General features: G+C 40.0%; 1 protein-coding gene across 1 annotated transcript; it reads right to left on the bottom strand.

Moving 5' to 3' along the window:
* Window positions 1–4441: 4441 nt before the first annotated feature.
* LOC103716368 (putative xyloglucan endotransglucosylase/hydrolase protein 30) lies at window positions 4442–8283 on the bottom strand. Its single transcript, XM_088712874.1, has 3 exons — window positions 7949–8283; window positions 6098–6306; window positions 4442–4988 (listed from the first exon to the last, which is right to left on the bottom strand). The coding sequence occupies exons 1-3, from the start codon at window positions 8024–8026 to the stop codon at window positions 4442–4444; spliced, it is 834 nt and encodes a 277-aa protein (XP_088569000.1). The 5' UTR covers window positions 8027–8283.
* Between the last annotated feature and the right edge of the window lie 2565 nt (window positions 8284–10848).

Here is a 10848-nt window from a genome sequence, read left to right as displayed (position 1 = left end):
CAAAGGTGAGGATGAGGGACCTATTGGAGTTGGTGAGGAGACCGGTGGCACGGCAGATTGAGAGGGGTTGGAACTGGCGGTTGCGTGTTCACCCTCGTATGGCCTTATTTGTTTGAAAAGTTGCTTGGGGGTGTTTGCCTACCAGTGAAGTCCTGGCTCGGCGAGGGATCAGCATAACCCCAGACTGCTTGACTTGTTTGGAGATGGAGGAGTCTATCTACCATGTGCTCTTTGGTTGTCAGCGGGCTGCTCAGATCTAGGAGTGTGCATCAGCTTTGTTTGGCTTGACACAGTAGTGGTCGTAGATAGAGGATTTTCTGAGCTTTCTGAAGGAGTCCTCTCGGAGGCCCGTCCTGGTGGAGCAGGGGATTAGGGCGACCTATCTGGCTTACTACAACTGGCTGAATAGGAACACCCGAATCTTTGAGCACAAAGATGTGCAGCTGAGGATGGTGGTGGATAAAGCCCTTCTTCATGCGGCGGAGGTCCTTGGCGTCACAACGTTGTCATCTCTTGGGCTGACTAGAAAAATTTGGGGCTCTCATTTCGCTCTTGTAGCGTCCAGGACCACCGTTGTCTCCTGGGAGCCCCCACCCCTTGGTTTCCTCAAGGTGAATTTCGATGGCAGTGTCAGGGAGAATAGACACACCAGTGTAGAGTTTGTCATCAGAAATCTGGAGGCCAGGCTTGGGGTGGTTGGGGGCCGACGTATCTTCGATCAGACTGTGGTTGGTGCTGAGGTCAGAGCTGCATAGGAGGTTATCTCCTATGTGCAGCGAGTGCTAGGCGCGGACCATGATGTCTTGGAGGAGGACTCAGCTACGGTGATCGAGTAGATCCAGGATTCGAGTCTTGCAGGGGGTGGGCTGCAGCTACCACATGACATCCGTAGTCTCTTGAGGGATTGTGTCTCCCACCAGGCTGCTCATGTCTTTCATGAGGCAAACAATGCGGCAAAGTGGGTGGCATCCTTTGCGGCTCATCATTTATAGAATTTTGTTTGGAATAACAACGTCCCGGTCCCATCTTCTATGCATTTTCTTTTTTTTCTGACTTTATGGGTGGCACCCACACCCAGTGTATGTGAGTCGCCAATGCACCAAAAAAAAAAAAAACCCAAATGCATTGGGAAATATGGCCATTTTGATTACTATTCCAGTCCATGGCAATTCTAATGCCGATTTCAATTCCAGTCACAGACCAAATGCACCCCCAATGTACACCGTAATAATGTTGGGAAAGTTAAATTGCAAGACTCGAAGCCTCTTCATAAACTAGGAGTATAAACTTAAGATTGATAATGTGAAGGTGGGAAGCTTGGTAGCAGATAATGGTGTTATTGATATACTGCAGGCTTTTAGTTGCTCCAAGATGATGGTTACCAGGCCAAGTTAATTGATGCCACTTTACTAAGAATCGTGTTAAGAACATCAAGAGAGAGGTTCCAAAGTAACCACATAAGATCCCGGTTGCCCTTTGGAACTTAAAGTGGTTACCTTTGGAACCTCTTAGGAATCAAAATAACGAGAGGGATGAGTAATTCCATTTGAGTCCCCAGACGTTATAGAATTATGAAGAGAGCATAGAAATTTAATAGAAGGAGATTCAGATATTCCCCTCTTGTACCCCTTATGTATACTTCATTACTTCTCCTACTAGAAGAACCATAGCTGTCCCCCAGGCCATCTTCCTCACCCTAGTACGCAGGGTTACCCTGAGAGGAGAGCTTTCTGAGACAAATTAAAAGGATGGAAACCACAGGAGAACCCATTGGAAGGATAAGATCATGATTGTTAACTCTAATGGTTACAACATAAACAAAATCTCCTAGAAAAAAAATTATCAAACAAAAAAAAAGAAGAATTTTCCAAAAGTTTGGAAGAATTCATATGATGAGATATTTTCTAGCTAATAAAGAAAAAAAAAGATTGCAATATGCAGTCGTTGATGCACTTTTATATGTTAATTCACATTAAGACACGCATATGGGAGAGAGGCATGAATAATAAACAAGAGCAGAAGTTACCACCACAAACCACAATAAATAGCACTATTGCATCATAACCCCCATGTGTTTCTTTTGTAGATAGAAAAAGGTCCACTACCAGAAAACAAGCGTATAGTGATGGCCCGTTATCAGTCACTATTTGTGATGGATTAGTGACAGACAGGAATTTGGTCACCGTGGTGTGAACTTAGTGACAGACCGGTCACTAATTGACATTTGGATTTTTCCAGAATGGAAGAAGAAATCAAAAGCCAACAAAAGAAATAGAAACACCATGAAGAATGGTAGCATCTCTAAATATTGTGGAGGATCAATCGCATTTGCCAATCATGACAAACGACTGGTACACATCTTTATTTAATTAGATTTCTATAATAATTTTCATATTATTATTCAATCATCTCAAATCAGCCCATTATATGTTAATGAATTTTTTCTTTTCTCTTTTGTAGAAAATAAAGTTCGGTAGGGAGCCAACAATAGCGGAATCTTTTAATCGGATGCATAAGACAAAGCAAGGCATGTGAGGATATATGGATAAGAAAAGTGAAGCTGTCATGATAAGTATAATTTTTTTATGATTCATATATATTATTGACCTTGCTCATGTTTATCTCTTGTTTGATCCACCATAATATTTTTCTCTTCTTTTAAATCAACTGGCAGTCAAAGTATTCAGCTAAATACTCCAAAAAATATGGTGATGCCTCTACCTCAGATGCTCTACTATGTGATTATGTCTTGTGGTTTGAGGTAACTGGTGTCCCAACACATGGCCATGTCTATAGCTTTAGTCCTCTGGAGGATCTCACGGGAATTATTGAGCAATCATCATCCTCTTCTACCTCTACAAGTCAAGCTCCAAAGCTGTACACGCGTAAAGACCTTCTAGGTATTCTTGAGCACAAAAAGAAAAAATGGCAAGAGGAGGTTCTTCAAAAGATGAGAGAAGAGATTGGCTTTGGACCAAGGCATTCAGATCAGGAAAGTAATGGTGATTCTGGTTCTGCTGATCATGCTTTATTATGATTGCTTTTGCCTTAGATGATAGGTCTTTGCATTCCTAGGAGGAATGAAATCTCTGTTGATCTCTATGACATAATTTTGGACTTTGATTTTGATGGATTTAGGACATATTGATGCCTATTTTGAATGACATGTTCAATGACTTTTGCGTAATGTTGAACGCCTTTGCTATTAATGATATTATTATTATTATTATTATTATTATTATGAGCCAATCAATGTACTAAATGTACCAGGTTATTGGAATGTGATCAGTGACCAAATTTGGTTACTGAATTGTTTACCAAGTATTGTGACGAGCAGCCATAAACTTAGTGACAAGATTTTGGTTACTAATAATTGATTTTGCTCAGTGAGTTATGATAAATTAGTGATGGCAACCTTATCACTAGGTCAGTGACGAGATTAATAACAAATTTAGTGACAAAATTTGTGACCATGTTTGGGACGACTAAATTTGTCATTGAAGGTTGTGACAGATCAGTGATCAAACTTGTGACCAAATTTTGTGACAAAATCAGTGACCAAGTTACCTTCCTCACTAACTCAGTAACTGGTTAGTGATGAAAAATACGTAATTTTTTAAATATTTAATTCTTGAATTTGTAATGGCTTAGTGACAGCGGTTCTGTCACGGAGTTTAGTGACGGAATCGTCGCCGTCACTAAGAATTTAGTGACACGTATTTTTGTAACAATTCAGTGACGGAAGCTCCAGTTATAAATTCCGTATTAGTAACCGAAAACATTGTATAGTGACGGGAATTCCGATCACTATACGCGTGTTTTCTAGTAGTGGTCATAATCTTATCGCGAAATTTCTTGATACATCATTAGCTGAGAAAAATCTCTAGGGAGCTGATTATCCAAGGAAAAAAATCCAAGAAATTCAAGAATTAATTTTCAATAATACTAAAAAAATGCTGCATAATTAGAAGATGATTTGTTAGCGAAAGCATGTGGGCTCTAAACCACTGATTTGAGTCCAACAATTTAAAGGCGCTCATATAACTTAGAGACTTCTGTTAAGTGTAGTTACATCCAAATGCCTCTATAAAAGTATTAAGCAGAGCTCAATTCTCCCATCCATAATTTTCCAAGTTAATACATGCTTGATAAACCTCTAACTTGAAAGAGCTAAAAGTGTAAAATTATAACTTCTGTGTGCAATTAATTTAGTCTATTGAGGATCTTATAGCCTGATGAAAAGAATGATAGCACAAATTTTCTACCTATATATATATAACTTTTCACTTTGGTGTTATATTACATGAGAAAAGGATAAGGTAAAGCTAGGAAAGACCCAGGAATAGCCATGACCATCCCGCACAATACCTCAAGTACTTTAAGAGCTAGCCAACCCCATTACCATCATCCATGACCATCAAGGCATCAACCACTGTCATCCTCACATATCTGCCTGATTCTTAGGGTAAGTCCCGGAAACTCTACTTCGGCGAGACTTCGCAGGCTTCACTCGTCTCGCAGCTGTGGCACGATTGTTGCCACCAGGCCTCAGGTGCCCAGTATCCCGAAACCTGCTCCTCTCCGACTCCACCAAATCACAGTCGGGGAACGTGACCGGGTACCGCTTTGTGTCATAGCAGAAGGAGTAGGTCATATAGCGCTGGCGGAAGGCGAGCATCGCCTGTCGTTTCTCAGGAGTCATGGCAGCCAGGCCGGTGGCCATGAGCTCGGCATCGTCCGCACTGCAGTTCTTCATGGCAGAAGGGATCTGCTGGAGGGGGTCGAGGCGGCAGCCAAGGAGGGCGAGGTCGGTGAACTCGGAAACGAAGGGAGCGTAGCTGTAGTCGACCTTGTAGCGGCCACCGGAGGTGGCCCAATTCGATGCATCCCAGATGGTGGCGTAGAGGGACATGGGCTTTGATGGATAGTCACCTCCCATGGCCTCGGTCCGGCGGACCTCCCGGATCGGCGTGTCGTCGATGTAGAAGCTGGAGGAAGATATAAAAAAAGGAGAAAGAGGTGTGTTATTGCGACTGCTAGAATTGGTGGAGTAGGAGGGTTTGTGGCAAGTGGCAACCAGAGGAGGTGCAAGACTAGTACGTGCATAAAGAGGAAGCGTACGTAGGGCTCTGCATGGATAAGGGCAAATTGGCAATCAAGAAATGCTTGCCATGCAGGACTTACGTAGTCCCAAAAACTAACTGCTCCAAAAGAAAAAAAAAAAAAAAAAAGCCGAAAATAGTGTAATAACCTTCGGGAATGTCATTAGCTTGTACTTTAAAGGATTTCATTGAAATACATTGCTCCCTTTTTTTATTTCATGTGGTGCATTTATGGTTCAAACGCCAGGCTAAGTAGTCTGATTGTATAAATAAGACCATCCACCAACCATCAATCCTAATTGTTACAATGCTTGCCACCCATGCCTTTTATTTCATGATAAAAAAATTAATTAAACAACTTCCTTAAATATGTTATAGGAGAAATAATAACCATAGATCAAGCAGGGCATGACTGGTGAGGAATGCAAACCTCCACAATCATAATTGTAGTATATTCGATTTTTTTTTGGATGTAACGATAACAATGATAGTTGGTTTTGAATGGAACAATTAAGAATGTGACCCAAATTTTTGGCCCATCAAATCTGCCAAGTATCCTAATTTTCAAGGTAGCCTACAAAATTTAGTTGGGTGCTGGGGGGTACTGTGAACACAAGCATGGCAAGTAGGCATCATAGTCAATCCTTTGCATCGCTGATAATGTTACATTGTTTAAAGGACCTACGAGTGCAAGATATATAAAATTGTGTAAGAAAGTAAGGAACTATGTTACAAATATGAAATGGACTAGCTAGTAAATGTGCCAATTAGTGAACTGCCAAAAGAGACCATCTGAAATGGTTCATAGCAAACATATGCTTAGATGTAGGCCGAAGTGTGGAATTAAAAGATAGACACTTGAGCTTATATTAATGGGAGAAGGCTTGTTATTTTGATGATGTATACTTGGGAGCATGGGTATACTGGAAACTGAATAAAGAACATGATATCTACCAAACAACCGAGAATTGATGCATAGGGTTATGAAGGCTTACATGATATTTTCAGTGGTCCAGATGATGGAGTAGCGGTGGAACTCCTTGGTCGGATCGAAGGGAAGATTGTAGCGCTCCTCGCGACCACGGCTGACACTGCCATTGCCATACACATTGGTCTGCACCCTCCATTCCTTGCCCCGGATGTTGCCCAAGAACTCAAAGTCGAGTTCATCATGGTTCTTCTCAAACACATCACCATTCGATGTCTGCATTGGTGATCCATACACAAATAATACAAAATCCATTATTCATCACCATAAAGAAATTGATTATTCAGCAATCAATTGTTAATTATTCCCAATAATTGCTTGTGATCGGTAAGGCCATATTGTTATTCTTAGTTTGGATATTCATTAATTTCAATAACTCCTATACTAGGATTGAGCTCAATAATACTAAGGGTATGTTTGGGTAATCCCATATAATCCAATATGATTCATAAGAACACAAGCCAAGCAAGGCCCATTTTACATTATTCACAAAAAAATTTTAGAGTAAGCCAGCCTGAATCCTGTAGGAAGAAAAAATAATCTCACCAATTTTTGTTTCCACCCTAGAGAAATGGACGGGAAGAGATCCAATTGACATGAGCTAGGCCAGGCTTCATATTCGATAATATTAGACACAATCTGTGCACGTTGTTTAGAAAATATATGCTGGATAGGCCAGATCCAATTTCTATAGGATTTTTAGCTTAATTCTGTAGGAATATCCAAACAGATCCTAAATGAAGATCTTAGTTTAATAAGTTGACCGATAGAGGATTGGCAGCAGCCTCTAAATTCAGCAGAATAATTTTTCTGACATATATTTTTTGTGTGATTAGAAAAATTTGAAGTGTATCGCCGGGGCCCGGGCAGCATGAAAAACTCCTACTGCCACATAACTCGTGTTCTGCTCGAAATTTGACTTGAGTTTGGCTCGCTCAATTGATAAACAAGACAAATGTAGAGATAGTTCAGTTTGTTTAAGCGCTACTTAATTAAGGTAGAAATACAAATAAATAAATATGTACTCTATATATATTACATATTCTTTTAATTTTGCTTGTATGTGGAATCATCGAATGATTATTTTGTAGTGTAATCATTCAAAATTAGTATAATATTTTATATAGAAAATATATTCCAATAATAATAGTAAAAATTATACTATATTTGAGATTCCTTCGGGTCGATAAAATTTGCCGATCAACGAAATTTATTTGATTCACAAACAAAATTTTATTGTATGGTAATCATCATCAGGAACTGTTCCAAAAAGACAAATCTATAGATATCTACAGCTAATCCTCTGTCCTACATTCAAATTCCATATATGTTATCTTTCACTCCTCAGTTTCCTTATTTCTATCGCAACCTTATCGCCAAATCTCTATCTCTGGTCAGTTCTATTGTAAAGTTTGATATTTAATTTTTTAGTTATCTCAATTTTATTAATTTGTATAAAAGATCAGGGTGGATCTTTAATCAAAAAATAAGCTATATAATTTAAATATAGTTTAAAATTTTAATGGTACATTGAAAAAATAAATTTATATAAATATCAGCATAATTTCTATTAGAAAATAAGTTATATGATCAAAATATATATTTAAATTAATTTATTTTATTTTTCCATGTGGTTGTATGATCAAATGAGCCATTTATAAAAATACCAAATATATCATTTTATTTTTTTAAAAAATAACAATCACATTTTTATATTAAAAAAAGAACGAAAGTTTGTTAAAGAGTAATTCCGCCATCTCACGCCACCTTTCCATGTAAATTCGGCAATTTTATTAACTTGAGCAATAGAATTTATGAGAGAAGAGAAAATAATAAAAGCCAAACAACATCAACTCACATAGAAGGCGACGACGATGCCAGCCGTATAGTCTGACGGCAATTTGATGGAGGCGCTAAAGAGCCCATGGTGGTACATCTCCGTCGATATAAATCCTGCCCCTATAAATTAATTATATTTTATTATTTCTTCAAATAAGAAATTAAATAAATAATTAAATTAAAAATAAAGGGAAAATAGAAATAGATGACGGTCTTGAGATTACCGGAGTTGTGGTTGAGGATGAGACGGACATTACGACCATCAACAGAGCGGATGAGATTGCCTTCACCGAACAGCGGCGAGTAGCCTTCCTCGAACGCCAGTAGTGGCACGTCGAAGCCGGCCGTCACCATCATCGTTGCCACGAATATAGTGATAACAAACGACATCAATATATGTGGATCCATCTCTATCTCTTTTAATTTCCTTTTTCCTCTATATTTTTAATTGTTGAAGTATATTATAAAATAAAAAAAAGAAGAATGAGGTTTTCTCTCTCTCTCTCTCTCTCCTCTGTCTCTATCCATGGGAGGGATAAAGAAGGGAGGGAGGAGAAGAGAAGGATTTGAGGAAGCTTTTTCTCATCCTCTTCCTCTTCTTTATTTTTATATATGATAATAAGAGAGGAGGAGGAAGCGGAGGAGGAGAAGAGTTTTGGATAGAGTCCGTTAATTAGAACAGAAGGTGATGATGGGCGTTGACCGGGTTGCATGCATTTGAAGTTGGATTTCCACAACTGATAAGCGATTTTAAATATTTTATTAATATGATAATTTGTTAAATTATTGAATTAATATATTTTAAATGTTATTTCAGTAATATTAAATGCTATAAATATAATGTAAAATAAAATTATAATATATATGTCCTGTAAGATATAAAATAATTTGATTTGGTTGCCATTATTTCAAGCTTAATTTGAGCTTACTTCCCGACCAAACTAAATATGAGCCTATGGATTAGTTTTTTATAATCTTAAATTAGACTAAAATTGATTGAGACTTGAATCAATATCGATTCAAGCTTGGTTAATTTAAAGCTAACTGACATTTAATTGATTTAACGAATAAATATACATTAACTAAATTATTAATCTGAAGGTCCATTATCTATGCAATATTAATATTTTTGTCTTCTTGACTAATCCAAGTATTTTAAAAAGCTTAACCTAAAATTTGCAAATATTGGGATACGATGTAGAACATGGAACAGAAAATATCACTATAGCAGGTTGGAATTTCTTTTTTCTTTTTTTTGTTTTCCTAGGCTTCCTTTTAGTTTTCCCTTGAGATTCTTCTTTAAAATTTTTTGGGAGTTTCCTTTTAGGATATTTTTCTTATAATATTTTTATTTAGATTTTTTATTATATATACACTAATAAGTATCTTAAAGCCTTATTGAGCCCAGCTTGATCAAACCGAGTCAATTTTTGGCTTGGCTTGAACTTAATTCCAAGCCTGATTTTTCGTTATGTTTGATTATTAATTCATATGAGAAATTTTAGTTATAAATTGCATAGACCATATTTTTATTTTTATTTTTGGTACTTAATTTCTTTGAAACTATAGGACTTTGGATCCAACCAATCCAATATATGAAGCCAGTTGGGTTGATTTAAAATATCGAATTCAAATCGAAATATTGAAACTAAATGTGCTTGAATATGATGATAGGCATTGTTGGGTTAGCCATCTTCAGGTAGCTCAATGAGGCCTAAGCACTGAATACCCCAAACCCTCCCCCTCTTGTTGCTCGTTATTTAGATTATTTGGACCATCCACATTATAAGTGGGTGTTGCTGGAAATTGGACCCGGGGGGGGGGGGGCGTCGGCTAAGGAGGAGGAGCTCCGGCGCGAGAATGATGGGTGGTGGTCCGTCGGCGAGCGGCATCCTTCGGGAGACCTGCAAAATGCCGGTGGCTAGGGTTTCCGGCGCCGGTCCTCCGATGCTTAAGTCAGAGGGGGGCTTAATTTTGGAGAAGGAGAGGGATTGTATGTAGAAGTCCGAAACCCTCCCTTGGGAGGAAGAAGCCCCTTTTTAAAGGGAGAAGCTCCCCTTTTATAGGAGGAGTGCCAGGGTTACCTGTGATGTGATTGGACAAATTAATGGATTACTGTCACAATTCGACGTGGGCGTGGAAGTAATGAGTTGCCGTGGATGGCCCGTTCCCATCATAGGAGGAGATGGCGTACAGCCAGAGCTTGCTTGTGGCGTGCAGTGCAGTCCATTCTTGGGAATGGTGAGGCGTTGACAGTCGTAGCAGGGTATGGTCCCTAGTTGATATGTCATGGCGTGGCCGGCATGTAAAGCATGGTGCGGTGAGGCTACTGCAGGGCATGGCCGCAGCATGTGGACGACGAGCTCGGCCTTCTGGGCTCGGCCTGCTATGCTCGGCCTTCTGAGCTCGGCAGCCTGTATGAGCTCGGCAGCCTTCTATACTCGGTCTTCTGTGCTCGGCCTTCTGGTGCTCGGCCTTCTGAGCTCGGCCTTCTGTGCTCGGCCTTCTAAGCTCGGCAGCCTTTTGTGCTCGGCCTTCTGAGCTCGACGGCCTTCTGTGCTCGGCCTTCTGTGCTCGGCTTTCTGGTCTCGGCCTTCTGAGCTCGGCCTTCTGTGCTCGGCCTTCTAAGCTCGGCAGCTTGCATGAGCTCCGCAGCTTTCTGTGCTCGGCCTTCTGAGCTCGGCTCGGCCTGCATGAGCTCGGCCTGGATGAGACTGTTGCAGGTCGTGGCTGCAGCATGTGGATGACGAGCTCGGCTCGGCCTGCATGAGCTCGGCCTGGATGAGCTCGGCCTTCTGAGCTCGGCAGCCTGCATGAGCTCGGCCTGAATGAGCTCGGCCTTCTGGTCTCGACCTTCTGAGCTCGGCAGCCTTCTGGTCTCGGCAGCCTTCTGGTCTCGGCCTTCTGAGCTCGGCTCGG

Source organism: Phoenix dactylifera, chromosome 16 (genome assembly GCF_051530095.1).
Source record: "Phoenix dactylifera cultivar Ajwa chromosome 16, Ajwa_hap1_PhDact_Kaust_v1.1, whole genome shotgun sequence".
Classification (NCBI taxonomy): Eukaryota; Viridiplantae; Streptophyta; class Magnoliopsida; order Arecales; family Arecaceae; genus Phoenix; species Phoenix dactylifera.
This window is presented reverse-complemented; position numbering and strand designations above follow the sequence as displayed.

Excerpts from the sequence above, each read along its gene's own strand:
- LOC103716368 (XM_088712874.1), bottom strand. The coding sequence starts at position 8,026 with ATGTACCACCATGGGCTCTTTAGCGCCTCCATCAAATTGCCGTCAGAC. Across the intron at positions 6,307-7,948 it reads GCATCGTCGTCGCCTTCTAT|ACATCGAATGGTGATGTGTT; the intron begins GTGAGTTGATGT and ends TCACCAATGCAG. Across the intron at positions 4,989-6,097 it reads TGGACCACTGAAAATATCAT|CTTCTACATCGACGACACGC; the intron begins GTAAGCCTTCAT and ends ATCTTCCTCCAG.